At 50.2% G+C, this 25,516-nt stretch overlaps 8 protein-coding genes and 1 non-coding gene across 9 annotated transcripts; 4 read left to right on the forward strand and 5 right to left on the reverse strand.

Moving 5' to 3' along the window:
* Window positions 1-6: 6 nt before the first annotated feature.
* On the forward strand, window positions 7-3,199 carry CI109_104595 (uncharacterized protein; the record flags this gene model as incomplete). The annotated part of the gene is made up of 11 exons (XM_032006647.1): window positions 7-271; window positions 504-685; window positions 742-934; window positions 995-1,113; window positions 1,165-1,430; window positions 1,498-1,608; window positions 1,666-1,744; window positions 1,802-1,834; window positions 1,893-2,098; window positions 2,151-2,904; window positions 2,966-3,199. The coding sequence occupies 11 exons, from the start codon at window positions 7-9 to the stop codon at window positions 3,197-3,199; spliced, it is 2,442 nt and encodes an 813-aa protein (XP_031859010.1).
* Window positions 3,200-3,371: 172 nt separating this feature from the next.
* CI109_104596 lies at window positions 3,372-3,486 on the reverse strand. Its single transcript, XR_004236754.1, has one exon. It is a non-coding gene; the product is annotated as a 5S ribosomal RNA (ribosomal RNA).
* Window positions 3,487-3,718: 232 nt separating this feature from the next.
* On the reverse strand, window positions 3,719-4,835 carry CI109_104597 (uncharacterized protein; the record flags this gene model as incomplete). Its single annotated transcript, XM_032006646.1, has 7 exons — window positions 3,719-3,823; window positions 3,907-4,024; window positions 4,092-4,195; window positions 4,293-4,375; window positions 4,433-4,472; window positions 4,535-4,565; window positions 4,657-4,835. The coding sequence occupies 7 exons, from the start codon at window positions 4,833-4,835 to the stop codon at window positions 3,719-3,721; spliced, it is 660 nt and encodes a 219-aa protein (XP_031859009.1).
* Window positions 4,836-6,232: 1,397 nt separating this feature from the next.
* CI109_104598 (uncharacterized protein) lies at window positions 6,233-8,105 on the reverse strand (the record flags this gene model as incomplete). The annotated part of the gene is made up of 7 exons (XM_032006644.1): window positions 6,233-6,392; window positions 6,462-6,605; window positions 6,679-6,782; window positions 6,844-6,958; window positions 7,031-7,255; window positions 7,338-7,477; window positions 7,569-8,105. 7 exons carry the CDS (start codon window positions 8,103-8,105, stop codon window positions 6,233-6,235), a joined length of 1,425 nt encoding a protein of 474 aa, XP_031859007.1.
* A 453-nt stretch (window positions 8,106-8,558) lies between these two features.
* Window positions 8,559-9,022, forward strand: CI109_104599 (uncharacterized protein; the record flags this gene model as incomplete). The annotated part of the gene is made up of 2 exons (XM_032006643.1): window positions 8,559-8,796; window positions 8,868-9,022. 2 exons carry the CDS (start codon window positions 8,559-8,561, stop codon window positions 9,020-9,022), a joined length of 393 nt encoding a protein of 130 aa, XP_031859006.1.
* A 235-nt stretch (window positions 9,023-9,257) lies between these two features.
* CI109_104600 (uncharacterized protein) lies at window positions 9,258-11,245 on the reverse strand (the record flags this gene model as incomplete). The annotated part of the gene is made up of 4 exons (XM_032006642.1): window positions 9,258-9,699; window positions 9,760-9,926; window positions 9,985-11,080; window positions 11,145-11,245. 4 exons carry the CDS (start codon window positions 11,243-11,245, stop codon window positions 9,258-9,260), a joined length of 1,806 nt encoding a protein of 601 aa, XP_031859005.1.
* Window positions 11,246-11,723: 478 nt separating this feature from the next.
* On the forward strand, window positions 11,724-12,360 carry CI109_104601 (rRNA-processing protein CGR1; the record flags this gene model as incomplete). The annotated part of the gene is made up of 3 exons (XM_032006641.1): window positions 11,724-11,962; window positions 12,164-12,269; window positions 12,328-12,360. The coding sequence occupies 3 exons, from the start codon at window positions 11,724-11,726 to the stop codon at window positions 12,358-12,360; spliced, it is 378 nt and encodes a 125-aa protein (XP_031859004.1).
* Window positions 12,361-19,236: 6,876 nt separating this feature from the next.
* On the forward strand, window positions 19,237-22,338 carry CI109_104602 (uncharacterized protein; the record flags this gene model as incomplete). Its single annotated transcript, XM_065967524.1, has 4 exons — window positions 19,237-19,618; window positions 19,691-20,606; window positions 20,661-21,882; window positions 21,937-22,338. 4 exons carry the CDS (start codon window positions 19,237-19,239, stop codon window positions 22,336-22,338), a joined length of 2,922 nt encoding a protein of 973 aa, XP_065823596.1.
* A 590-nt stretch (window positions 22,339-22,928) lies between these two features.
* CI109_104603 (uncharacterized protein) lies at window positions 22,929-24,466 on the reverse strand (the record flags this gene model as incomplete). The annotated part of the gene is made up of 6 exons (XM_032006639.1): window positions 22,929-23,463; window positions 23,548-23,702; window positions 23,807-23,962; window positions 24,029-24,092; window positions 24,182-24,349; window positions 24,435-24,466. 6 exons carry the CDS (start codon window positions 24,464-24,466, stop codon window positions 22,929-22,931), a joined length of 1,110 nt encoding a protein of 369 aa, XP_031859002.1.
* Window positions 24,467-25,516: the final 1,050 nt, after the last annotated feature.

A 25,516-nucleotide genomic window follows, 5' to 3' on the forward strand; every position in this document is an offset into this window, starting at 1 on the left:
TTCACAATGCCAAACGGCTACGGTACACCCTCCGTAGCCATCGCAACGACCCCTACGGTCATATCCACCTTCTTCGCCCACATCCTCGCAAGACGAAAGCGGAAATCGTCAAGCAAGAAGTCGCTCGACGAAGGTGGACCAGGCGGAGGTCCTGAAGATCAGCTGAGCTACGAAGAAGGATTGAAGGTAGTCAGGAGATTTTTGGACTTTGCGAGTCATCATGGAGTCGAAGAGGTGCAAGCGTTCACTGCCAATTGGGTACCCACACCTCGTGAGTGCAATGACGAGACAGTCGTCCTCCTGAAAAGAAATACACAATCCCCATACGTCACTCGCTGCCTTCACTCCCATCTCACCCACCTTAGACCGGTGCTGTGTAGGTAGTTAGGACGGCCAATTCTTTGCAGTGCAGAAGACCATACTGTCGTCTGCCGCTCTGCCCCCCGAGACCACTTCGAAAATCATTTGCTCTAATACGCGATGGCTGATGATGTCCCCCACAGATTGGGTGAGGAAAGAGGTGGTAGTCATCCCAGACACAAACATCAAGTCAGCCGAAGACATCCTGATCAAGCATCTTTCCACGTACGGACCACAAGGCGAACAAGGTGGCGGTCTCAAGATCATAGGTGGAGACAAATGGTGGAGGGTCAGAGGCAAGCCACTCGAAGGAGAATGGATAGAGGTGAGTCGACCAGAAAGCGTCCACAATGACACTAATTGACCTTGCACATTCCTCAGATGCAAAAAGACTATATCAGACGAACTGCACTCAAGAAAACCACTCCTGATACCACGAGTGCAGCCCCAAGTCCCACTGTAGCGGGTATAGATCCTTGGAAATACCTGCCGCACCGGTCTGCTACCTTGGGAAGCGTCACGGACAGCACCGGAGCCGAGGTCGCCGCTGATCGAGTCATTTTGTACATCCATGGTAGGTGATCAGTATCCTGCTACGGTACGACAACCTAACATTCGCTGATGAAAATTCCAGGTGGCGCGTTCTTCTTCTCTTCCCTCGAAACCCATCGATACCAGGTGCAGCGTCATGCAAGGAAGGCTGGAGCGAGGGCTTTCTCACCGGCCTACAGGTTATCACCGCAGTACCCTTTCGTGAGTTGGTCAGTCTGGCAATATCGCAATTGTATTGACAGCCCTCTCCAGCCATGCGGCATCCTTGATTCCCTCGCAGCGTATCTGTACCTCATATCCCCACCACCTGGTGCACACGAACCAATCTTACCGACCAGTATCATCTTCATGGGCGATTCGGCTGGCGCGGGAATGGTCATCTCGCTACTGGTCATCATCCGAGAGATGGGCTTACCAATGCCAGCTGGAGCAAGTTTGATCAGCCCTTGGGTCGACTTGACGCATAGCATGCCGAGTATAGGTGGATGGGATGGAGGCGATTTCATTCCTTCGACCGGGTACGTTGAGATCGGCACCTCCTTCTGAAACAACCGATTTACTTGGATGCTGATCATGAATGCTTAGATTCCACTATAAGCCGAGTTGCGCTTGGCCACCCATACCTGGCGACGGGATCACTGTCACAATGCCCGACGGCAGGGAGCAGCACTTCGACGAGCAGATCCAAATGTATTGGTGGGTTTCGCACAATCGTACGACCACCAAATCAAGGCTAACTTTGTCTTTGCCCAGCCCCAACAACCTTCTGACTCATCCTTTGGTGTCCCCCGTGAATCTAGGTTCGCTGGGAGGTCTCTGTCCTCTCCTGATTGTGAGCCGAAATCTTTTCCGCTTGTCTGCTAGGTACTGATGGTCACTCTTTCTTTAGCTTGGCGGCGGAGGTGAATTACTGCGAGATGAGGTATGTTTTGATGTGGATCATCATTTTCAGCCTTGATCAGTACTCATGGCCCTCATAGATCATCTATCTCGCACATAAGGCAGCTGCTCCTACGACCTACAGACCATCCTCAACAACACTCGCCCAATATCCCGATCAAGCGGCCATGATCGACAAGTACAAACCGACCAAAGTCCATTTGCAGATATACGAAGGATGTTGCCATGTCGTACCCACTTTAAGCTGGACCAGAAGCTCCAAGTATATGTACCGGGCATGCGCTAAGTAAGCTACCTGGTGTCGCTCTTACTGTAAGCATCAAGCTAATACTTTACAGCTTCAACATCTGGGCGTTCACCGCTGCGCAGAAAGCAATCGAACGCAAATTGCGACACGAGAAGTCACATCATTCTCTTAGACATCCTTCGCGAGGTTCCAGTACGCTGGTCAGCTCGAATCCATCTCAAGCATCCAGTACTGCTACGTCAACCGTCGATCTCACTCAACCGATTATCACCTCTTCAGCCGGGATCGAAGCCAATCGAGAAGAGGTCGATTTGGGAGATCTCGAGTCTGAAGCTTCTTCAGATTCTGACGAGTCAGTTTCGACACTTGAAAATCCCACTGATGACCCTACACCTATCAAGGGAATAGTCACTGTCGTGGGATCGGAACCGCTTGTAGGAGATCGAACCATTGTCGCGGAAAGAGTCTCGACACATGGACATATAAGACCTTTTGAAGCCATCGAAGCAGTGCCGGCTCTTGATCCTGCATTGCGAGAACATATTGGTCAAGTCCACGGAAGCGGCGCGATTCAAAAATGGTTGGCAAAACGAGCCGAATGGGACGACAAATATTCTTCAAGCTTGAAGAAATGGCGCGACATCCGAAATGCCGACCGGACAAAAGCGGAGAAGGATGGATATCTACCCAAAGATCTCAGTTGGGTGAAGAGTGGAGAAAGACCGCCAATGTGCAGTGTTGCGGGTCTTTGGGATGAAGAGTTGGCCAGAAAGGTGGGAGAGAGCGTTGATGGCAAGAAGGGGAAGAGTATGGGCATGGGTTGGTGGATGAAGATGGGCACAAAGGTGAGCTTTTTTACTGTTTCTGCCAACAATCGAGAGATTATATATTGACGATCTTCGACAGGCCGACAAGGAACATGCGGGAGGAGAAGATCTCGGAGAGATCAAGAAAAACGTACATGAAGAGATTGTACAAGAACAAGCTATTGAAAGAGAACGAAGGAGGAGTTCGGCGGCTGCGCTTGGAGCACCTAATTTGGATAAGTTGGCGATTAACGGGGCCGTTGTGCAGGAACCTGATACGATAGTGGAAGAACGAGCGGAAGAGAGCGTCGAGCGTGTCGACCGGCGGCACTGAGCTCTGCGGTGATATGGTATCTCCGTGATGGGAAACGGACGATAACTCATGGTGGTGGCAATCTGTAGCAATAATTTTCTTCTTCTGCAACGTGACTCGTTGCGTTATCTTCGCTGCCTTGAGGCGAGCCGTCGCCTCATCAGTGACTGTCCTGTGCCTTCTGACACCAAAAAACTACAGCACTCGGGATTCCCAAGTCGTCCCCGACCTTGGTACTAACCGAGCGATAGCGAGCTTGGCTTCGCAGATCTGACGGGATACGGCACTTTCTCACTTCTATGGCCGTAGATGGACAATACATGACGAGTCATTGCCACAAGGTTTGACCACTTGAAGTTCTTTTGTTATCAAGGGATCGATCATCTTCTATAATTCGTATGCATGCTCGACACTACCTAAGTTGATTGTGGGATTTTCCATTGAAGTTCACATGAGTCCCGCTGATATGCTGTAAGTTGTCGCATCGATATTCTTTTCGCCTGTGAGCTTCGTTCTCATGCCCGAGTCATCTTCGCATGCTCAATAACCTGGTCTGAAAGTTTGACCTGAACTTGCTCCGTCCACTTTATGATCCGTCGGTCTTGCCGCTGATTCATAAACGATTACACCAGGTCTATTCGGTAGCTGCGTTACGAAGTGCAAGATCGACCATTATATCAGCTGATTGTTCAGTGGAAACCTTCAGAGGAGATCTGAGCAGGACGTACCGCTTGGAAAGTCCCTCTTAGACCAACATAATATATACGCGTCGTCTCTTCTTCTCCATCTGACGAATTGCCAGGGAAGAAGAGGGTGAGAGAAGTGAGACCGTTGAACTTTGCTGCTCTACGAGGTGCGTAAATGTTAGATCAATCCATATACAGCGAAGGACAGGTCAAGATTGGAGACGCACTTGACTTGATATTCTACGCCTTCTCGAGCAGGTACGACGTCAAACTTCTGCGTCGATGTAGAGGAAGATGCGTCTGAAAAGTCCAATCCTGGATTATCTCGGAACTAAACGTTTTTCATCAGCGTCGCAGCTTTCCTTCACCCGATGATGGGCGTGAATTTTAAGCTGGCATGGAAATGCAAATAGGTCAGGGAGACTCACGAGATGCATTTCTCGAGGCGTTTGGCCGGACGGACCGGATTTGAGCGTTATTGAGCGTAAGGAGACAGACGAAGTGAATGGGACTGGAATACTGTCCAATCAGCTTCAACAGAGGAACGTATCTGAAGCGGTCAACTTACTTTTGATGATGAGTTCGTCGTCCACGTCGGATTCGCACCACTGTAATAGTACAGCATATTAGCATTCACAGTCTGCGTGATTGGTTACGCACGGGTACTCACGAGCGTTTCGTCGTCCTTCAAGTCCCAGCTCCTAATCAAATCAGTCAGTTAATGGCTCTGAGATTACGCCCATCTACAACCCATCCTCTCCCTGCCTCAGAACGATAGCATGTGGGACTTACTTGATCACGTTTTGTCCGGTCTCTCCTCCACCTTCTGCATTCAGCGCAGTGACGTTCGGAGTATCGATTTGACCATATAACGAATCGAGAGGCGACGATTCTAGAGGAGCGTCATGTGAATGTCCGTGATCATGTCCGTGATCGTGATCGTGGTCATGTGCTTCGTGCGAGCATGACATGGTGTGTACGAATATCGTATGACGAACAGCGACAGCGGTAAATTGGTGGAATAGTTGATTGACCGCTTTCAAAGTCATCCGAAGGTGGACTGAACGAGTGGAGGAGCAGTTGAGTGGCAACAAAGGCAAAGGTGGGAAAAGTGCCACATTGATAGATTCTCCCAATTCACCGAACATCATCCTGCTTTAGCAGCTCGCATCATTTCAATTATGACCATGACCACTGACACTGACTTCTGTCTTTTCTTCGATTTATTCTCGGTCTACATAACACACATTCACCAAACTACCTTCCACACTACACCAAAACAATCAGTCACGATGGCCGCACCTCAATATCTCGGTCCTGCCGGATCTCAACCCTCAAACCCCCTCGTTGCTATTTGGAAAGACCAAATAATCAACCCTGCTCATCGGGAAGGTAACTTGAAGTGAGTGATCGTCATCAATATCGATATCCGAAGTCCAAGCTGTGTGGTAGGACAGAAATGGGACGGGTGGAAGGAATACACAGCTACGGCCGAGCCGAGGGTGAATGGAAGATGCTGGAGATATGGAATAGCCAAGTGTTACGAACGAAGAGAACAATCGAAGTGGAGGGAGAAGAGCATGGAAGACCAAGGGAGGTAGCACGGGAGTACAGCGGCATCCTTGAGAGAGCACGTGTACCCAGTGCTCTTGAGGGAAAACGCTGGACAGCGGGACGGGGTGCCTCTTGTGAAGGGCTGCTGTCACGCGGTGGATATTGCTGTGGAGAGTCGCCGTGGACATGCCGACATAGAGTACAAAAGCCCGTCGATCAACGCTGATGCTTGTCTCAATCGTCCTCAGCATTCTTCGAGCAACTACCATCTTCATCATCGGTGTCGCTTTCGTTCGATCAGGACTGAGCAGTGCTCTTGTCCCTGTGTTCTAGGTGCGGACAGACGGAGAGGAGAGAGTGAAGATGGAGAACCGTAATAGAGAAGGTCAGTGGTTATCTCCTCTATTGACGATGGATCGATGATTCGGTCAAGGACTTGTGCTTACTGTTTTCGCTCGTATCGCAGCCTGACGTAGGGGAGAGCTTGCGAAGTACTCAAGTAGTGAAGTTGACTGTATAATCATCTGTATAACATGCACTGCATCACGACTCCGTGAATGTGATCGGAGCATTGTCACGAGGGAAGGAAACAGCAAGTTGGGGGAGGTCGTGTAGACCCATCCTTCTTGACTTCTGCTGGTTCGGGCGCTACTAAACAACTGTTCGGAGCCAAGAAAGCACTGTTGTCTCGTACCAGTAAACATATCCGTGTGTATATATTCCCAACCAAGATTATACATTCTTCCACTTTCCATTATTGTTTATAAGTTACTCTACGCTACTTGCCTATCACCCCCAACAGTCTGCGTCACGTCTAGTTCTGCTCTATGATCCCCACCAGAGCCTTCTCGTACTTGCCCGTCGTCTCGCCCTCTACCGCTCTTCTCAAGCTCTTCTTATACTGAGCTTGGTATTGGTTCTTGATCGCTGCGAAACGAGGTCTGTTCCAGTGATTCCTCACAATGCGATAGATCCTATTCATTGACGAATGTATGATCAGTTTCCTCATTGACTCCTCGATTATTGTGCAGGACCGAACTCACATTCGTTCGTCTTTTGTGCCTACGCCTCTCATTGCAGCTTCGAGCAATTCAGCATCTCGCACTACACCGCGACCATCGCCCTCTGCGCCTCGAGCGATGTGATACAGTCCATCTCGCATGTGACCCGAGAACTCGCTTTGGATCCTGCAAATAGCGATAGGGGCTGTCAGCTTATCTCGTCCGCGAATCTAGTAGAGGCACGTCAACGTCAACGTACATCTGAGAGAGGGAAACTCGATGTCTTTGAGGGAAAGCTTGAGCGATAGCTTGAAGGTGCGCTTCGGATCTGGATAAAAGGATACCACAGATAGCAATCTCGTCCTGCAATACGACAGTACCTGATCAGCTACAGCTCCTTTGTCCAGTCGAGGACACAACTCACCGTGCCGACCTTTCCTGGGCCCGCTCGGTAAAGCGTCTCGACATCTTGTTGGACAAGCTGTTGATTGACGAAAGTCGACTCGTCTCGTTGACCCGACAAAGCCATGTTGAACATCCTACCGAGTCACCGACCTGATCAGTTCTCTGCTACTCCGCATACACCGTACAACCAGCAGGATGAGGCTTACCTTTCGGTCTTCATACTAAGTTCACCCTTGATGGTCGCCTGTAGATCCTGATTATAGACCCGCTTGTACCCATCCTTCAAGTAAAAGATCTCCTCGTTTGTTCGGCCTAATAAGACCTCATTGAGAAGATCCTCATGTGTTCCGACACCTCGACAAGCCCTGTGGAGGAGGTGAAGATCTCCTCCTAGGGGACCAAGAGCAAGGAGGACGAGCGTGTATTCGAGCCTGAACGATAACTTGTGAGCAAATGTCCTGAGCTCCAAAAATCTGAAATCGCAGACAGGAGGCACTGTGCGCTTCGACTCACCAACTGGACAGCTCTTTCTCCAAAGTCTTCTGGAGTGATCTTCCAACCGTCTGCTCATAAGTCCTTGAGAGAACTTCCATCTGGAACGGATCAAGGGGAGATAGGGTATCGATGATTGCTCGTTCATCTGTGCCGAAGCCCTATCACGTTGCCAAGACAATCAGCGTCTCGTACTGATCTGTATCTGGCTTGGGGGACAGCTCTCTGAGGGAAAGAGCATTTCTTACTCACCTTTGTAGCCTTCCTAATTCGTTCCGCATCGAATTGGGGATTGTAGCCCGACAATTGACTGATGGGTATAGCTGGTGGAGGAGCAGGGATCGCTACTCCCAAGAACGCAGCCGCACCGCCCGGAGCAGGGGCACCGTAGCCTGGCTGCTGAGGAGGAGGTGCACCGTACTGCTGTTGTGGGGGCGCACCGCCATACGGTGGTTGAGTTGGAGGGGGTGCACCATATTGTTGTTGGTGGGGTGGAGGTGCACCATAAGGAGGTTGAGGTGAATGACCGCCGTAAGGTGCTTGTGCTTGATGGGGAGGAGGAGCGCCGTACGGCTGTTGGACTCCACCGCCATAGGGAGCTTGTTGTGGAGGTGCATTCCATTGTTGTTGTCCAGGTGGGGGAGGGGCGCCGTAGCCCTGTTGTTGCTGAGGGGGTACACCTTGATATCCACCTTGATAAGATTGGGGAGGAGGTTGACCCCATCCTCCCTGTTGTTGTTGAGGTGGTGGTGGGGCACCGTACCCGTTCGAGTATTGTTGGTTGTACATCTGACTGACTAGTGATGTGCTTGCTGTTAGACGAAAAGCGAAGTGTGATATGAGTTGAAGATCAACAGTTAAAGGTGAGGGGTGTTTACACGATATATATAGATGGATATATACAGTGCGGTGCAAGTTGGGTGGCAATGGTGTAAAGTATCAAGTCAAAGGAGATGAGAGATGAGGGATGTGATGCAATCCCATCTCCTCGGCGGTGCCAAGAATGCGGTGCCGGTATGTGTGATGGCGGAGCAGTCCGGGTTGAGTGATATTGCATCGTGTGTGTGTGTGCCTGAACGGACCCGGACATTACAACACATGAGCTTTCGGCGACGAGCGGAGATCATGCACATCTCCGATCGACTTCAAGCTGTTCGAGGAAAGATCAACGTCCACTTTAAACAGCTGAGAGAATGCTGGACATGAGAGCATAATAACGACCACAAATACGTCACATTAGAAATGTCTCAACAGCCTCCTGTTTCCTCGTCCGGCTCGACGCCGAGTGCAAACTCCTCCGCATCCGCGTCGTCAGCTCTATCACCCCGTTCATCCACTTCGCGACCTGATCGAAGACCGCTCTTCCCTCCTCCTTCCACTGCTACAACATCTAATACTCAACGTAAAGTAATCACTAGACCTGGTGCTGCACCTATACCGGAGAACGTGAAGAGTAGATCACTGTTCCAATCATATCTCTGTATGTCAAACGTGCCCCCTTATCCCGGCTCTCTGTCCGGTCTCACGAATTCATGCTGATTCCGCACGTAGCTCTATCCGGCAATACGCGGATCGCTTTTGGAGTGATATTAGGCGTCGTCGGTATCGCAGGTCTGTTCATAGACAGAAGAGTGTTACAAGACGAGAAAGGAGTGGATGAGAAGCCTCTGATAGGTGTAACGATGGTGGATAGACCGAAGCAGTGAGGTAATCGAAGGTGTTATCGAGGAAGGAAGGAGATACCCGGCATGCTACGATATACCCTGTTTGGTCGACGTATCGGCCTTACCCCGGATGTGTGAGACTCGCAGGTTTTGCGCAGAAATCGTTATGACACTCCAGAGCGATACAAGAATATGAACACGATGTGATAGACAATATGCAAACTCATGCATTGATGTTCTAGAAAATACGCGATACAATACTGACGCCACACTCCGCTCAGAAATCCCTCTCCAACTCCCTCCTGATCTTCTCCCTCACTTCTCTCAATCCACCTTGTCTTCGCACTCTGCCCGGACTTGCCGGACCAGCCAATTCCACCTTCCCTCTTCCCGGGGTCGAGGGGGATACTGGCAATCCCACTCCTAGACCAGGAACTGAGATAGACGAACCGACATTCGATCCTGGGGAAGGGGGAGCCGCGGCTAATGTCGCAGAGGGCATTTCTAACCATTCTTGTCTGGCAACGTTCTTGCATGTCAAGAAGAATGGACATAGTTCCGTCAATAGTTGAAGGGAAGACTGAGCTTCAGCAGTCGAGATGGGAGTTTTGGATGATTTGACGATAACATCGGCTACTTCGGACATTGGAATGGCCTTTCTTCGGCCTCGAGGAGCGGTAGGTAAAGTACTTGGACCAGGTGAAGGTGCAGAGAACATCCTGGAAACAACCCGAGTATCAGTAAATCGACTTCATGTCGCGATTCCGATCGGCACTCACATCCATACACCTTCTGCTACACCTTCCAGTCTGCTGAGCGTACTTCGTCTCTTCAACTCCTCTTGTTGACCCGCTGCAGACAAGTTACCGCCTCGCTTCATGAGACTGCCAGGGGAAGAACCGAGTGTAGCGATCGAACCGTTACCGCCTCCTGCACGTGCTTTGATCTAAAAGAAGAACACGAGTTAGTACACATCTTGACAGCGAAGGCATTGGCTAACTCACTCTGTCCATCATAGCTTGTCTTCTCTCCTCAACCGACCCTGGTCGTACCACTTTCGTCTTGGTAATCTCTCTTTTCCCCTCATTCAATTCGAACGGATCTGACAGACCAGCTGTCTTTGACGAGCTGCTCGAAGGCGTTGAATGTTGTTTTTTGGGTGTGAGTGAGACCGTTGATGAAGATGCGGGCGATGACATTGCCGAGAACAGGTTGGCGGCAGGTAATAGGGTAGATGAAGGGAGATGTGGCAGAGAGAGAATAGGGATTGGGGGAATGGAAGATCGAGAAGAGTTCTCCGAGGTTGTAGGTGTAGGTAGGATTGACTTGGGAGGCGGTTCATATCCTCCGTTAAGCTCAACCCATCTTTCTAGTCTTTCACGGAACGCATCTTCTCTCGTCTCTCCAGCAGTATTCCACCTTCCAATCGCACCCATACCACCTCCTTGTCCCTTGTTACCTATGCCACCTTCAGAACCACCATGCAGAACCTGTCTAGTCTCTCCGACTCTTAGTTCTAGCTCAATCCCAATCCCATGCGTGTACACCCTTCTCCCGGTTGTAGGATCCAGGGTTCGAGTTGGAGTGATCAAATAACTCAAGCCTGAGATTTCACCGGTCCCGATAGCAGGGGTCGTAGGTACCAAGAAAGGATTGTCTTCCTCAAGCATGGCCTGTTTGTTCTTCTCTGAGATCGCCTTGTCATCAGGCAATGACTTGCCATCCCATGACCAGACCCATGCGAGTCGTGCAAGTTCCTGTGTACCGAATCTTCTGCCCGATGTTCGTTCGACGGTCTCCTTGATCGCAAGGTAGTTTGTGAGATTGGGCATCTTAACACTCGTCGCGGAAGGAGGATGAGGTGGAAGGACCGGAGGATGGGTAGCGATGTAAAGAGAAAGGGCGAGGTTGAAGGACCGATGTATGTTGAGTAATGTTTGGAGATGGGGCGGCAGGTTATCGGTGCTCGTGGAAGGACGAGAGGCAGGGGGAGTCGGTAAGTCTTCAGCAGCAAACTCAGGTTCGACAAACTTTGCTTTCCGAGTTCGAGTAGCAGGAGGAGTTGGGAAAGGTGCCAAAGGAGGATTGGGTGTAGGGGGGCTATCGACGTAAATCACTCAATATCAGCTATCGTCCCAGCACAAAGCAGCGGAATATAGCTTACCCAGCTCGGCCTTTCCCCTTCACTGTTCTCGGTGTACCTTCATCGCTGGTTCTCGCCTTTCTCTTTCTCGGTGTGCTCTGCACAGGTGTTGGAGTTGACATGATTTAATTATATTTCTCTTGTTGTAATAGAAATCGGTCCAGCCGAAGGTTGTTTGTTTGTTTGTTTTTCGTTTTCTTTCGCTATTGTGCGACACAAACGACAAGAAGACCTCACACAGCAAGGTAGCAAGAAGCGAATCGGACAAGCAGACGATAGAAGGCAAGAATGTCCTTACAAAGAACAAGAATGGTGATGAGGTATAGAGAGATTGAGAGAAGAAAGAAATCAAGACATGTATGTGTGTATGTAGTTGAGTGAGTGGCTTGTAACAACGCGTTTCCCTGAACGAGAACATTACAAAGGTACGAGCGGGGGACGGAGTTGATTTTGATCTCCGTGGTTCATTCCAGCTTTTGACTTTTGCCGCTTCAGATTTCAGTCTTTCGCGTTTCACTATCACACAATTTTGAACTGCACTCATTATAAGAGCTCTCTTTCAACCTGGTTAGAAATATATCCAACCACACTACATTGACCATGTCCGACCCTACCCCCTCTTCCTCTTCGGCACCTGTTATCGTGTCTGTCGCACCATCAAAGCTCGGTCGTACTCCTGGTAAAGCTCATAAATCCGAGAAGACGGCTTTGAAACGAAGTTATCTCAGTGCGGAGATCAAGACTCCCTTTGAGAAGAGGATGGAGAACGAGAAGAAGAAGGAGGCAGCAAAAGCGGTCGAGAGGGAGCTGAAAGAGGAGGCAGAGACAGAGAGGCAGCGGTGAGTGCGACTTGCATTCAATTTGTCTCCAGATATGTGGGATACGGCTCCTGCTCTTTCGTTTCTTGCGGTATTTGCTCTGGTTGAGCATTTGTCCATGATCAGGAGCTCTACGTCCGAGACATTTGGCGCGGCTTCGAGCCTGAACCAAGTGTATAATCACGAAAGTGGCTGATGATGTTTATCCCCTCTCCCTTGCAGCAAAGTAACCATCATCAAAGATCGACGAGAAAGACAAGCAGAGAGAATAAGGATGGAAGAGATGAAGGCCAAGATGTCCGCCAAGAAGCTACAAAGGATGAAGAAGGTGAGTTTGGTCGGTCCTCGCACAACATGTATCGTTTGTGCTGACAATGTAATTTCAGCGACAAGGCAGATCCAAGAAGATCAGCGGATAAACGCTCTCGTCGACCCGAATCGCCATGTCGAGCGCACACGAATTCATGTAACATACTGTACATTATGCACAAGGATACCCTGCAGCCACATGTTGCTCTGACTTTTGTTACATACTGATAGGTCAGTGAACCAAGCTGATCAAATACTCATCGGTATCAAACGGCCTGACAACACTGCCGATCTAGGCCAAGACGGAACGGGGAAGGCCGGTGCTTTTCGTCTTGGCAAAGACAGCTTGCCCAGCAAGATTCGCGTGGTCCAGCTCGACATGCTGAAATTAGTTAGGGTAAGTGACGAATCACCAGACATCGTTGTCGGGTAGTCCGCCTCGAGCCGTGATCATATCCTGTACACCGCCCCCTCTTAATCTGACTCAGACTCCGACCGATGTCAAGCTTCCGACTCGTGTGTAAAGGTACACTATGTCTAACTAAGTTTCATTTGGTGGTGAGAGACATTCGAATCGTTCGTCAGCCGTTCATCTAGCCAAAAAGGGGGGCTTCACGGTTGAATCTCGGTGCAACTTGCTTATGCGTGATCTGGTTTGTGGTATGGCACTCGGCCGTCCTTCATCGATGTCTTCCTCCTCCTCCGTAGCGTTCCCTGCACCTCGCAATCGGTATCTGTCGGCTGGGTATTATGTGATACTCCGACACAGGTCCGTTCTAGGAGATTCCCCGATATCACGACGGCTGACCGCGGTGTGCCCAGTCGCAAGCTGAGCCTGATACAGAAGGATAGCGACGGCAGGGAGTATCGTCGACCCCTATGCTCGTTCCGAATCACCTCTGTCAGCAGTATATGTCGGGGCGCGGGTGCTAGGCTGTCGTCGGATGCGCCTTGCCAAGTATCGGGTCGGGGAAAGAGCAACATCCCTCGCACACTTCTGCGCATTTTGGAAGTGAACAGAGGGAGGATTGTCGGATAATCGTCCATCTTCGGAGCCTGTACTGTGTACACGTACGATCATTACCCCTCTCTCCCCGAGAAACCAGTCTACTGGACCGATTTCACGTCTGTACAACACATGATTTCAATCGCCGAAGCGGAATCTCAACGGTACTCGACATTCCACAAATTTCAGCGAAGAGCGGAGAGAGTGTCGGATCATCCGACCGGGCCTCGCGGACAGTGGTCTGTCGGACTGTCGGACTATCCAGGACTCGTCGTACACTCTTCGATCATTCATGAGAAGAGGAAAACGGAGTGTCGATCCAAAGTGATCGGACAAACCCCGGACCCGACGACCACACGTCCACGTCTTCGAGACCATCAAACCAACTATCTCGGCCAGAAACGAAAGCCGAAACCAAAAGGCGGTCCACCAGAATCTACATTCGTCGTACGTCTTTCGGAAAGACACAATCGGACCGTCGATCCAGATGGTATGGTTCCGATTCCGAAAGGGATGACAGACGATGATCTTCGCCCATCCTACAGTCCGTACAGCTACTCGGAGTCAGGTTCGGACCGCTCACAAGCATGATCTCGCTCACAGAACGTCGCTCATAACCATCTCATCCGATCATATCGTATTCGTGTTTATGGTATTGTATCGTCGTACTCCTCGGAAAAATCAAAACACGAGCCTCAACAGACAGCGATCCCATCTTAAACTTACCCGTTGACTACCGTAATCGGAACGTTTGGTCCGGAGCACCGAGCGGAGGTCCACACCAGAGTACTCGGAATGTCAAGGTTGTGAGGGATCGAGAAGTGTCTTCGAGCCGCTTGGGATGTTCGGATGGCCGGTGAATGGTATCGGACGGACGGGGATTGACTTTCGTCTTTCGGGACGAATTATGAACGGAGTGTCTTCGGGAGGACAGATGGACGTTGTCTGTTTACGGTTGTAAGGTGTACGAACGATCAGATGGGACTTGGCCAAACTGTAGCGTCGCGTACACATCGTCGTTGAGAACAAGATTGGTCCGCTCGATGTGTTATGAGGTGTTAGTACCGTGCAGTGCTCTTCGGGGTTTGGTTGGGCAGAATGCATCTCGCTCTCCAGATGTGATCACTCCCGGTCGAGATTACGGCTCCGCTTCGCTGTGCGGGGTTAGTCTGCAGTGCACGCGCTCTGATCACTGAACATTCCTTCCCAGTGATCCCCACCCGCAACGCTCACTCAATCAGACGTCGACTCGTATGACATGGTACGGCCGCAAGGCGATTGGAGCTTGAATCCAGACTTATCAGATTCCAAAGTGGATACCGCAACGACTAGTTCTCGTAAGTGTGCGAGTACCGAGTACGAGCTGTAAGATCTGGAAACAACAGTGAGTTACGGAAGGGATGGGGATGGGAATCTTTGCGTAATTGTGAGTAACATTATTATGTGAGATATCGGAGTAGTGCGTGCCAAGGCAGGGATTGAGCGGAAAGGATGCAGGTACGGCGGTGGGAAGTAGGATCATTCAATAATGGTCCAATAACATACATACATACATACCAACCTCGTGCGGGATCAAACTTGTTACGTTGTGAGGTATATGCTTGACTGCAGTAACTCGTAAAAATGCTCCGAAGATCGGCGTGAGTTTATGGTATGTAAGGATAGCAGATGGCACAAGGAGAACAGAATGGACGGATGGATTGAAAAAGGCAAAAGGCCAAGAATCGCATTGAGCAAGTTCCGATCCGGGTAGAGTTTGACAAGACCCAATTCCTACTTTCCCCGTTGAGCTCTTTCGCTTTTATTACAATTTCAGGTTCTTGGGTCTGTACGGTGGCGTTCCCAACTTCCCTGCAAACCAAAGAAGCAGAGTATAGAGGGAAAAAAGTTCACAAGAGCATCTCCGAATGCAAGGTAGTAAGCAATCTAATGGTTTGTCATATGCATGCATGCATAAAGAGATGATGAGCACAGTGGTATGTATGCCTGTCTGTCTCCTGCTTTGCACGACGACATCCGTACAGTGGGGGGTGGGGGTGATGTTGGAGCGATGCAGATGCGATGAAGATTACATACGCGGCGCGCTGAGTGACTAGTTGGGTGAGATCTGCACTCCCTTGCCGCAGCATCGAGCCTAAGAGATACGTACGAGTACGACATTCATCGGAGGATGCAGGTCGATGCATTCCTTGAGACCCTGATCTGATGCAATGCGATGCGATGCTTGTACAAGTACGAGTGCAACAGTAGTATTGTAGGAGTCGCTGTTGTTCCTGCTCCTATACATTCACATGGATAGAGCGACGACTAATCATCCGAAACACAAGAACCATCGTCACGCTGCGCATCGCACAAGCGAACCCCACCCATCAACCCTTTGTGCCCCGTCGCTTAGAATCGTCTCGTCTCACTCCCATCCAAGACACGAGGGTTTTGCCCCGCAAGACCAGACCGTGAGAAAGGCACAAAACAAAGCACGAGGTGAGTGAGTCGACATCTTACGAGTGCGAGTATTTGTACCTATTCATTGCTGTATAGGCATGTCTGGAAGATCTGCCGAGAAGGAGGACATCCATATTCGGCGACGACCGATACTACACATTCCTTTCGCTGACCCTATTCTATACTACTAGTACTGCTGCGACAGCGACACACACCACAGACTAAAGACAACTAAAACTGCCTTATCTCCTCGTCCGAAACCGGGACACCAGGGTTCGAGTTGTCCCTTCCTTGATTATCGACTTCGGTGAGACAACCCCAGGGGGACATTCGTGGTCGTATCAATCAGTCAATCACTCATCGGGGGCCGTTTCCGCTCCCATCCACACAAGCAAGAGTGAGTGAGCCCATAAGCAAGCAAGCATCTCTTCTGATAGTCGGTACTGCATCCATCCCATACAGCTGCCAGTAGCTTGTTCATACATGCAGGAGAATCAAGGACTTTTGAGTATCAGTAGCAGTATTATTATTATTATTGCGTAATACAGTTCAACCCTTTACCCCGCCGCGGATTTGGTGGCAATAGGAAAAAAGGAAAGGGAGAAAAGGAGATCCATAAAGTTATAGTGTGGGAAAAGTTACCCAGCCAGCAGGCAGCACGCACGAAAAACACGTCTTAACTCCATCTCCTCCCCAAATATTATTTCGATACTCGTGTATACTACTCTACTCTACCGTTCCTTTCTCCCCACATTCTCAACGTATTCCGTCACTTGGCAGGAAAGAAAGAAAGAGAGAAAAGAAGAACCGGTCAAAGAAAAAAGTCGGAAGGGACGGTCGGACAGTAACAAGAAAGGGGATTACGACATCGGACCAAAATCACAAGTCAAAGTCGACCATCTGTACAACCAATACGCTGCGGGTCAGTTTTATCGTATCGTTAGGTCATCTTCCACCTTTTCATACTCTTACTCGATTGTCAGTCACTCGACTACAAAATCAGTACGTTCGATATCGAAGAGCAGCACTGGTGAGGACGCAACTTGGAGGGGACACTTGCGGAATCGATAACGTCGAACTTCGTAGTCATTATTGTCTCACTACCACTCGTTCAGGTACTCTCGTTCACTCGCACGTAAAACCGGATCACCTGGAGAAGAAACGGAAACGCGAGCAACTAGTATCGCACTCGACTGCTCTACTGCTCAACTACTCGAAAAGCGAGCGGTGAACACTCGCAATCAAAAGAAGACGAGGTTTTAGAGAGAGAAAGAACGTAACGGTTCACTTAATCTATCAATCCGACTGTTACAACGTCACGATCACGATCAACTTGCAACTCAATTACCCACTACATTAAACACGACGCACAATTGTCTCGCAAACACTCTCGCCACGTCGCGATTCAAATCCAAAACAGATAACATAGTATCATCTATCTATTCCCGGGACAACTCTGCTCATTCAATAACTTAGAATTCTAGGAGGGAAAAGGAAGGAAAGACTTCCGTCGGTTCTTGGTTCTTGGTTGTTGGTCACGAGGAGTGGGTTGTGATTAGAGGAAAAAGCCACAGCGGAAAAGGAGATCAAGACAACAAGGTGAGTCTTCTAGTCATCCGGATTCCCAGATCATCACGATTAGACTTCCACCTCCCCCCTACTTACTCCCTCCCTCCCCCACATCCCCATTGAACCTTCTTTGTGATTTATGACTTGACTCGAGGATTGGTTCGAAAAAGCTTTGATCGTCTTTCGCTGTACCCTTCAACTCGTCCTTCCACACTTTTTCATCTCTTCATTCCATTCCACGATCGTTACTTTCACTTGGTCGACGTCGTTCTGTCCTGATCACCCCGATTCATATCACCTTTCAACCCTCGCGCACCCTCGAATTGGACCGATTAGCTTGACGCTATCCCGTTCTATTCGCTCCCATACCTTCATTCACCATTCGCCAAGAGATCTCTCCCTTGCTCTTCACCTCTCACCGTTTGGCTACCTTCCGTTTGCTCCATATCCCGACCCTTTCTCGCTCACTTTCTCTCTTGCTTGTCACCCCTTCGCTGTTTTGCGGAACACTCATATCGCACTACCCTCTCCAGCTTGACAACATTTACCACACGTTATCACTCCACACGGCGATCCCTTGACCTTGCCATTCCCTTGCTCTGCTCCGTGAGTTTGGCCCGTACCTCTCTTCAGACTACTGTTTCGATTGTTTCATTTCCTCTCCTTCTACGCTCGGATGCGTCTATCAGTCAGCTCGGTGCCTGTTCCCGAGAAATCTGGCCCTTCCCAGAACGCCCGGGGGTGGTCTGTGCTGTGTGGGTATTGGGTGTGGGTGTGTGTGCATGTGTGTGTATGTTTCGCGTGATTGATGGACTGATGGATGTTGGGGTCTGTGCTGCACGACGTCATATCTTTGTCTTCCTTTTTTTCTCCGTCGCGTCAGCTCCAACAACTTCAGAACGGGGGCATCCGCTGACTCACATATTTCTTTCTTTCTCTCTCGTTTCATCATCTCGACCATCCCGTATATCTCGACCTATAATTTGCGTGACTTGACGACCTGTGACGATAACGATCTTCCCTTCTTGCGGCTTCACCTGTCATCGTTTCGTTTCGCCCTCTAACGCACGCTTGGACATATGCTGTCACAGTCTCGAGGAACACCGCTTCGCGAACTCGACGGTACTTGACTCGTTTCATCGCTTGATAGTACCAACGTGAGTAACACCTCGTCCGTCTTTTCGTGTCGGACTCCTTGGGACATTCGATCCGTCCTTTTTGGCTTGCATCTTTTCGAACAATGGGCTTTCCATCCCAAACATTCCCACGCACAGACATCAAAAGTTTGCATCGGAACCCTCCCAAACATCGTCCTTATCCTCTTTCGCAGATTTAGTCAACTGTCTACGCAGCTTGTCTGCATATTCAGTCAACGCTAGCGATGTCTGAAACTACGCCCCGAATCCCAATTCATGCCCAAATGACGTCCTTCTCATCACACCGTATGCGGGCATGCTTCCTCACCAACCTTTTTGTCCTTCGCCACTGTTTTATCAGATCCTTGACTTTGAATAGTCACCTTATTCTTTTGACACATCCCTTTCTTGACCCCATGACTGAGGTGATCGGCAAAGGCCCCAACTGTGGTCAGCTCCTCTCTCACTCCCTTCAAGGGGCCATCCTTTCTCTTTCTGTCTCCATTGTATCCTTATCTTTCGTTTGCTCCTCTCGGTCAAACTCTATAAATTTGCCTTGCCAAGTGTTTATCTGGTGTCAGCTGGTGATCCCCCTCCTCATCTATGTGTTGAGCTTCTTCGAGGATCACTGCGTCTTCTTTCACACACTCATATCTACTCTCGTTTCTTCTCCGAGATCTTCCGCAGTGAGGCTTTTTCTTCACTCTGTATGAGCTGTTACTCCTTTCTTCTGTCTGACCTTTCAGCTCTGTCATTCACCAGAGCGCTCCTCTATATTGACCTGTTGCTGACGATCATCTCTCTGCTCACAGTACGGAAACGTCGCACTCGCTATGCCGTACGCAGAACCTAGCACCCCTTCTCCTCTCGTCTCTCCCGTCAAGGACTCCCACCATCACCATTACAGCTGGCGAAAAGGCCACTCAACACCGCCCACACATATCGAAGACGTGTATAGTGGCCCCAGTTTAGTCACCGCTCCAATGCCTGGCATTCCCCGTCGAAGCTCTGCTACGCCATCCGGTTCCTCCACACCGCGTCGAACCATGTCCCCAAACATGTCGAGGACGTCTAGCTTTACTCAACAATCATTCCCGATATCAAGACCGATGGAGGGGTTGCCGAGGAGATCACCCAGTTCGAGTGCTAGTGCGCTGGGAGTGTCAGGGCTACCACCGGCTCAAGCCTCTTCAACTCTTGGACTGAAGCTGCACGGTAGCCCTGCTTCCAAAAGTCCTCTCCTTCGCACTAGCAATACCGAGGATCTGAGTTCGACTTCCACTGTAGACAGCCCTCTGCCAGCCACTCCAGACGAGGCTTCAGATCATGACATTGATGTCAGCGGTCCGACGAAGAATGGCGAGCACTCGGTACCTTTCCCGACTTTCGACCCACACTTCAAACCACCCCCTCGTCCAATGCCCACAACCAACCCCCTGTCGCCTCATGCTCGCCCAACGTTGTTTGGCTCTCGTCGAGGGTCTGCTGGGCACATTCGAGGTGGTCAAGGGAAGACTGGCTCTTTACAAATCCCCATTCCAACATCATCTTCTACCTCTGTGCTCAATCAAGAGATCATCGGTGGCAGTGCTCCCTCGCCCAACTTACTACGCCCTACGTCCAGCATGATCCGAAAGAAGTCGGGAGAGGTGGTCAAACCTTCTCTCAAAGCGCGATCCATGTCTACTCCGGATCTGACTCGACAGCCAGATGTCAATTCGCCAACGGATGAAGATCCACACTCTCGAGATTTTGGTACGGAACGATCGAAAAGTGTTCGTTTCGCAGATACCAGTGAGGGCGATGCGAAGGCATTGGAGAGTGTTGTGCTCTTCCTACGGGAGCAAAAGGTTACAGCGGTCGGCAAAGCTGCTGACCCCGATAATGCGCTGCCATCGGAAACCGAGACCGAGAACGACACCGACGCGTCGGACTTTGTGCAGTTTAGAACAAGAAGGAACGCGGCTGCTCGCGCAGCCGACGAAGCTGGGCAAATTCAGATGGAAGTTGGGAGTCGAATCCCAAGGAAGAGGACCGACTTCTCACCAGACGGACGCGGCAGTTTGGATGGCGAGAACGTCATACTAGAAAGGGTCGAACTGCAGAACGGTACTGGACAGCTGACCATGAGAGGTACGGTTATTGTCCGGAACGTTGCGTTCAAAAAATGGGTAGCGGTCAGGTTCACACTGGACCACTGGCAGTAAGTGTTCTTGTACGATAGTTTGTTATATATGGACGCTGACATGGTGCGCAGAACTGTCTCCGAGGTGTCTGGAACGCACGTTTGTCATATTCCTGCTGCTACAAGTGGTGACGAAGGATGGGATCGATTTAGCTTTTCCATCAAGCTCGAGGATTACAAGCGCAAGCTCGAAGAACGTCAAGTGCTTCTTTGTCTCCACTACTCGGTCGATGGCAGCGACTGGTGGGACTCGAATGATGGGATGAACTACAGTTTCACCTTTAAGAAATCTGTGCCTCGTAGAGTCAACCGCATTTCTGGCCCTGCCTCGCTTGGCGGTCACTTTATGCGCCTCAACGAACCCTCAGTTTCGGTACCTCTGCCAGGTCTTCGAAACAGCAGCACGCCTCCGCCATCATCTCAGATTCGATCAGCCTTTGGTGCACCAGAAGCCGCTCGAATCACTGGACCCAAGGATTGGATCTTCCCAAAGCTCGCACAACGAACAGGCGATCAACCGATTTCTCGACCGGATTCTCCAGCTCAGACTCCCCCTCCAAACCGGTTCAAACCGCCAGCTCCTCCTTCGGCCCATACACACTTGTCTCTATCGAAGTACTGTGCTCCATCGTCCCCGCAATCACCTACGAAAGACGAGATCGATGCTGCTCTACTAGTGGCATCATCGCTTGACGCGGCTCACGAATCTTTGCTCGAAACGACTAGGCGGACAAGCATGAATGTGGTCGGTGGCAATTATGCGACCTTGTCACCTCCTCAAGACCAGTCACACGAGAGGCGGAGTAGCTGGAATGGCGATTCCAGCAGTAGGGAATCTTTTGCCCAAGTCATGGACAAGAGTGAGGAAGCCGGGGATGTTTTCGATGGTGAAGCGACTCCTGTTGCACGGGGATCAAGGTCACCTGAGATCTCACCTGATGTTAGCGATGCTTCCACGTCTTCGCCCGCTCGCCGTCCTCTAGTTCTGCAGCGATCGACCGGCGATCTTCGCAAGCTTGTACAAGACGCCGAAGACCACGACAACGGCCTGATGACGCCTCCGCCATCTAACCTTTCATCTCCCCCAACACCTGTCCGTACTAGCTTGCCACCAGTTCCTATGTCTCCCTCGCCATCTGCGTCTACGGGCGAGTCTTCCCCTGTGGACACTATCAGCGCGGATTCTACTCCTGACATGTCGAACTTGGAGATCGACGTTGACCCCGAAGCGCGGGGAAGGAGCGGGTACCCGAACGATAACAAGATGTTAACTAGCGGGAGCTACCAGGAATTCGTAAGTGTACATCCGAATTATACCGCCTTGACTCATACTGACCATCCCATGTAGCTTGACAAGTTCTGCTTCTTCCAATCACCAAGGATGACACCGAACGAGATTGACCCCGTCTACAGTCGACCGTCGTACATCCCCGTCTCGGGCCATACATCTCCCGGAGGGTTCCCATTCTTTACAACAGGTGGTTCGAGTTCGCCTCGAAACACCCCTACGCCTACACGACATTTTGCGTCAGCTCAGGATGCCTTCGGCTTCACCGGACCTTCGCCGGCCAAGAGTGGTGCGAGTGCGATCGCAACGCCAAAGCCGGCTTCAAATCAACCTTCACCCCCCGTCACTTCTCATGCGACCTCGGTGCCTTCCGGTCTCCACGCTAATCCCGCTGATACACGCGCATGGTCTCAGCAGATCCACAGCAACACAGCCTCACCTTCGCTCACCGCAGCGAAGTAAGGGCCCGTCAATTTCTCACCCTCCTTTTCACTCACTTACCCCCTCCCCTTTTATCTTCCCCTTCACAACTTGCGTTGTCCCCCTTTTTAGATGGTTGATACGTTTTCTCCACCCTCCCCTACACCCCCCTATCGCTTTTGTTTCCACCACCGGTCACTTGCTTCATGTTATAGAACACTGCATTGAATCCCCTCATTTCCGATACCCTTTTGTCTGTTCCTTCTGCCTCGATATCGACCATCAAGCTGAGTATATATGTCTCCTTGTTTCTTTTACCCCTTTGTGTATATGTAATATTAGCTATAGATGTGTTTTTAATCTTTGGTTTTCTGCCTGTCAGTCTGTTTGTTTGTTTGACGTTTCGATATGTACGAACTGTGATAGGATGACATGTCATTATTATGCATGCGTATTGACTCAATGATTGAATCAGTTTGCTTGGTGCGCACAGGACATAGTAGTACATTGTTTTACAGTCTGAGATACAGTTAAAAATACGACAACAAGTATATAACACACGACACAAGTGGACAGGTGGAAGGGGAGGTTGACAGATCAAGAAAATTGATCGATGTTGTCAATATTCGCTCCTACTCCGCCTTGGGTTTCCCAGAAGGTGTCCCTGTACCACTACCACTTCCAGTCCAGCCCCACCAACTGGAAGTTCTCTTTTCCATACCTGGTCTCCCACCACCATTGCCACTTCCCATCGGAACATCTTGCACTTCATCTCTTCCGATTTGTTCATACGAACTCATTTCTCCTTGAGACCATCTGGATCCTAGTGATTCTTCACTTCCACTCGAAGCGGGAGGACGTCCCCCACCCCCAGCGGCACTTGAGATCGAGAATCGAGAAGCGGACGTTACGCCGTGACCATGTCCTTGAGCTTGTTGCTGTTGAGCATGGTTATAAGTCCGAGAACGAAGTGTATTTTCGGACCCTGATCCGTCGGTACTTCGTACTCCCGGAGTAGGTACGGGAATGGGCATTGTCATCTGTTCGACAACTTGCTCCGCTACGTTGTACCCTTGTACATTGGACTGAGATCGGGAATGCGATTGCGATAGAGGTCGAGCCGAGTTTGCAGCTGCAGAAAGGGCGGATATAGCTACGGGCATATAACTGCGCACACATCAGAAGTACCAATTCTCAGCATCTGTTCCGCAGCCCTATATCAAGAGAGTGAAAGTGGGACAGGCAACTCACTGTCCCGCATAGTGTGATAGCAGACCGTACATCTGTTGCATTGCTCCTGAGACTGGATCCGCCAGAGTAGGAGGCTGTTGGACACCTTGAACAGGGTATCCTTCAACACCTTGGTCGGGATATCCTTGTTGCGCAGAACTTGCGGGAAGGGCGACCTGCGTCAGACGAAGAAGGATCGTCAGGTCGATGATATCGCACAGGAAGACAGAGGGTGTAGGAGCTAAAGTCACGAGGAAAAAAAAAAGCTGTTCGCACTCACGCTCAATTGCGCCTTCACTTTCTCCCATAACCATCCTATTCCGCCTGCTAGAGCTGAACTTGCTCGCGTGCGTAAGCTGGCAAGGAAATAATCGATATCTCGCTCATGTTCGTTGAAGAACGGTGCGAGGTGCGAACGGTAGATGTATGTGGATCCCTAGTAGACGGTCAGCCAGTCTATCAGTCCTCCAGGGAGTAAAGCAAGGAAGGGAGAGTCGCTCACTTCAGATTGAGGTAGGGAAAAGTAGAGGAAGATCCCAGCCTTGATCAAGCTATAGAATGGCAGCCTATACAAAATAGTCGGTCAGTCATGAGTGAGCTTCAGATTGCACGATCAGACATCGCGAGCGCAAGTCGTCGCGTCTCGTCCACTTACCAAGTGAAAGTCCAGCCTATCACGGCCTCCACCGCGGTCCAGGTGCCGACCACGGCCCAGTACATCAACCATCTTTCGACTTGATACGTTGCCTCAGGGGACGAGTCTGGATGAAGCGAGAGGGCTTTGTACGATGCATAAGCTGGATAGAGGTACGAGCAGACGGAGCTGCGCAAGTGAGGAAATTGCAATGCAAGGCATTAGATCTAATCTCTGAGCGGGGAATAAACCGAGGGATACGGGGGAAACTTACCACGCCCATCTTGAGATCAGACCGACGATCATGCTGTTTGGATATACGAAAAGGTATCCTAGTTGTGCAAGAGATAAGCTGCGATGTACATCCACTTGATGGAGGTGGTAGAAGATCAGATGGGAGGAAAGTGGTTGTGAACTTGAATTTGGATTGATTGTGCCGATACGATGACCACACAGCGCGAAACACAAACACTTTCAAGGAACAGAGTGGCAAATTCACGTGGAAGTGGCAGATTTGGGCCACGTCTCCTCAAGCGTACCAAAGAGGGACAGTAACATGAAGAGATGTTGTGATGTATGAATGTATTTGATGCATCTATGCACAGTGGGTAATGCTTGCACACAATATCTATGGATATGGACTACCAATGAAGCAAATAGGACAGGACAAGAGTATATTGACATGGGAGCTATCCACAAGAAATGGGGAGGAAGTTGGGGAAATGAAACATATAACAAAAAAGCATGCAGAAAGACAAGTAGGAAACAGGATAGTATGCTAGATCAAGGAGAAAGAGGGGAGGTGGGAGTTGGAGGCTCATTGAGGAGGCCTCAGTACTGGCCTCCCAGATCAAAGACTCTGCAGTGCCTTTATTGTGGTCTCCCCATCTGATTCATCACTTGACTCCTCCCGTGTACTCCGGTTCTTCACACACCTGAATTCTCCGGTAGAGTCCTTCAACTTGGAGAGGGAACTTTCCATCTCTGCTGGATTACGGTGAAGGTGTCCATCACCCACACTGTCGATAGGTTCAAAGTAGGACAGGGCATAAGCCGGTTCATTCTGCTTGTCACGCTGGGCAGCCACAAAGTGGCAATTGTCTGTTGCCAATGGCCGGGTCAATTGTGTGTAGAAGCTGGGGTTGTACGCCATCAACATTCTGTCCTCCCATTGCCATCCTTCCCCTTGCAACTTGAGGCTAGTGCTAAAGAAGTATTGACTGCGTCCACCAAGTATCACACCGTCTTCAGGGCCTGGATTGGAAGGACGCCTCATCTGAGTTGATGATTCCAAATTTGACTGATTCTCATCTCCTGTCATTTTCAAAGATTGCTCTTGATCCACAGCAGCATAAG

The sequence above is a fragment of the Kwoniella shandongensis genome, chromosome 8 (assembly GCF_008629635.2).
Source record: "Kwoniella shandongensis chromosome 8, complete sequence".
NCBI lineage: Eukaryota > Fungi > Basidiomycota > Tremellomycetes > Tremellales > Cryptococcaceae > Kwoniella > Kwoniella shandongensis.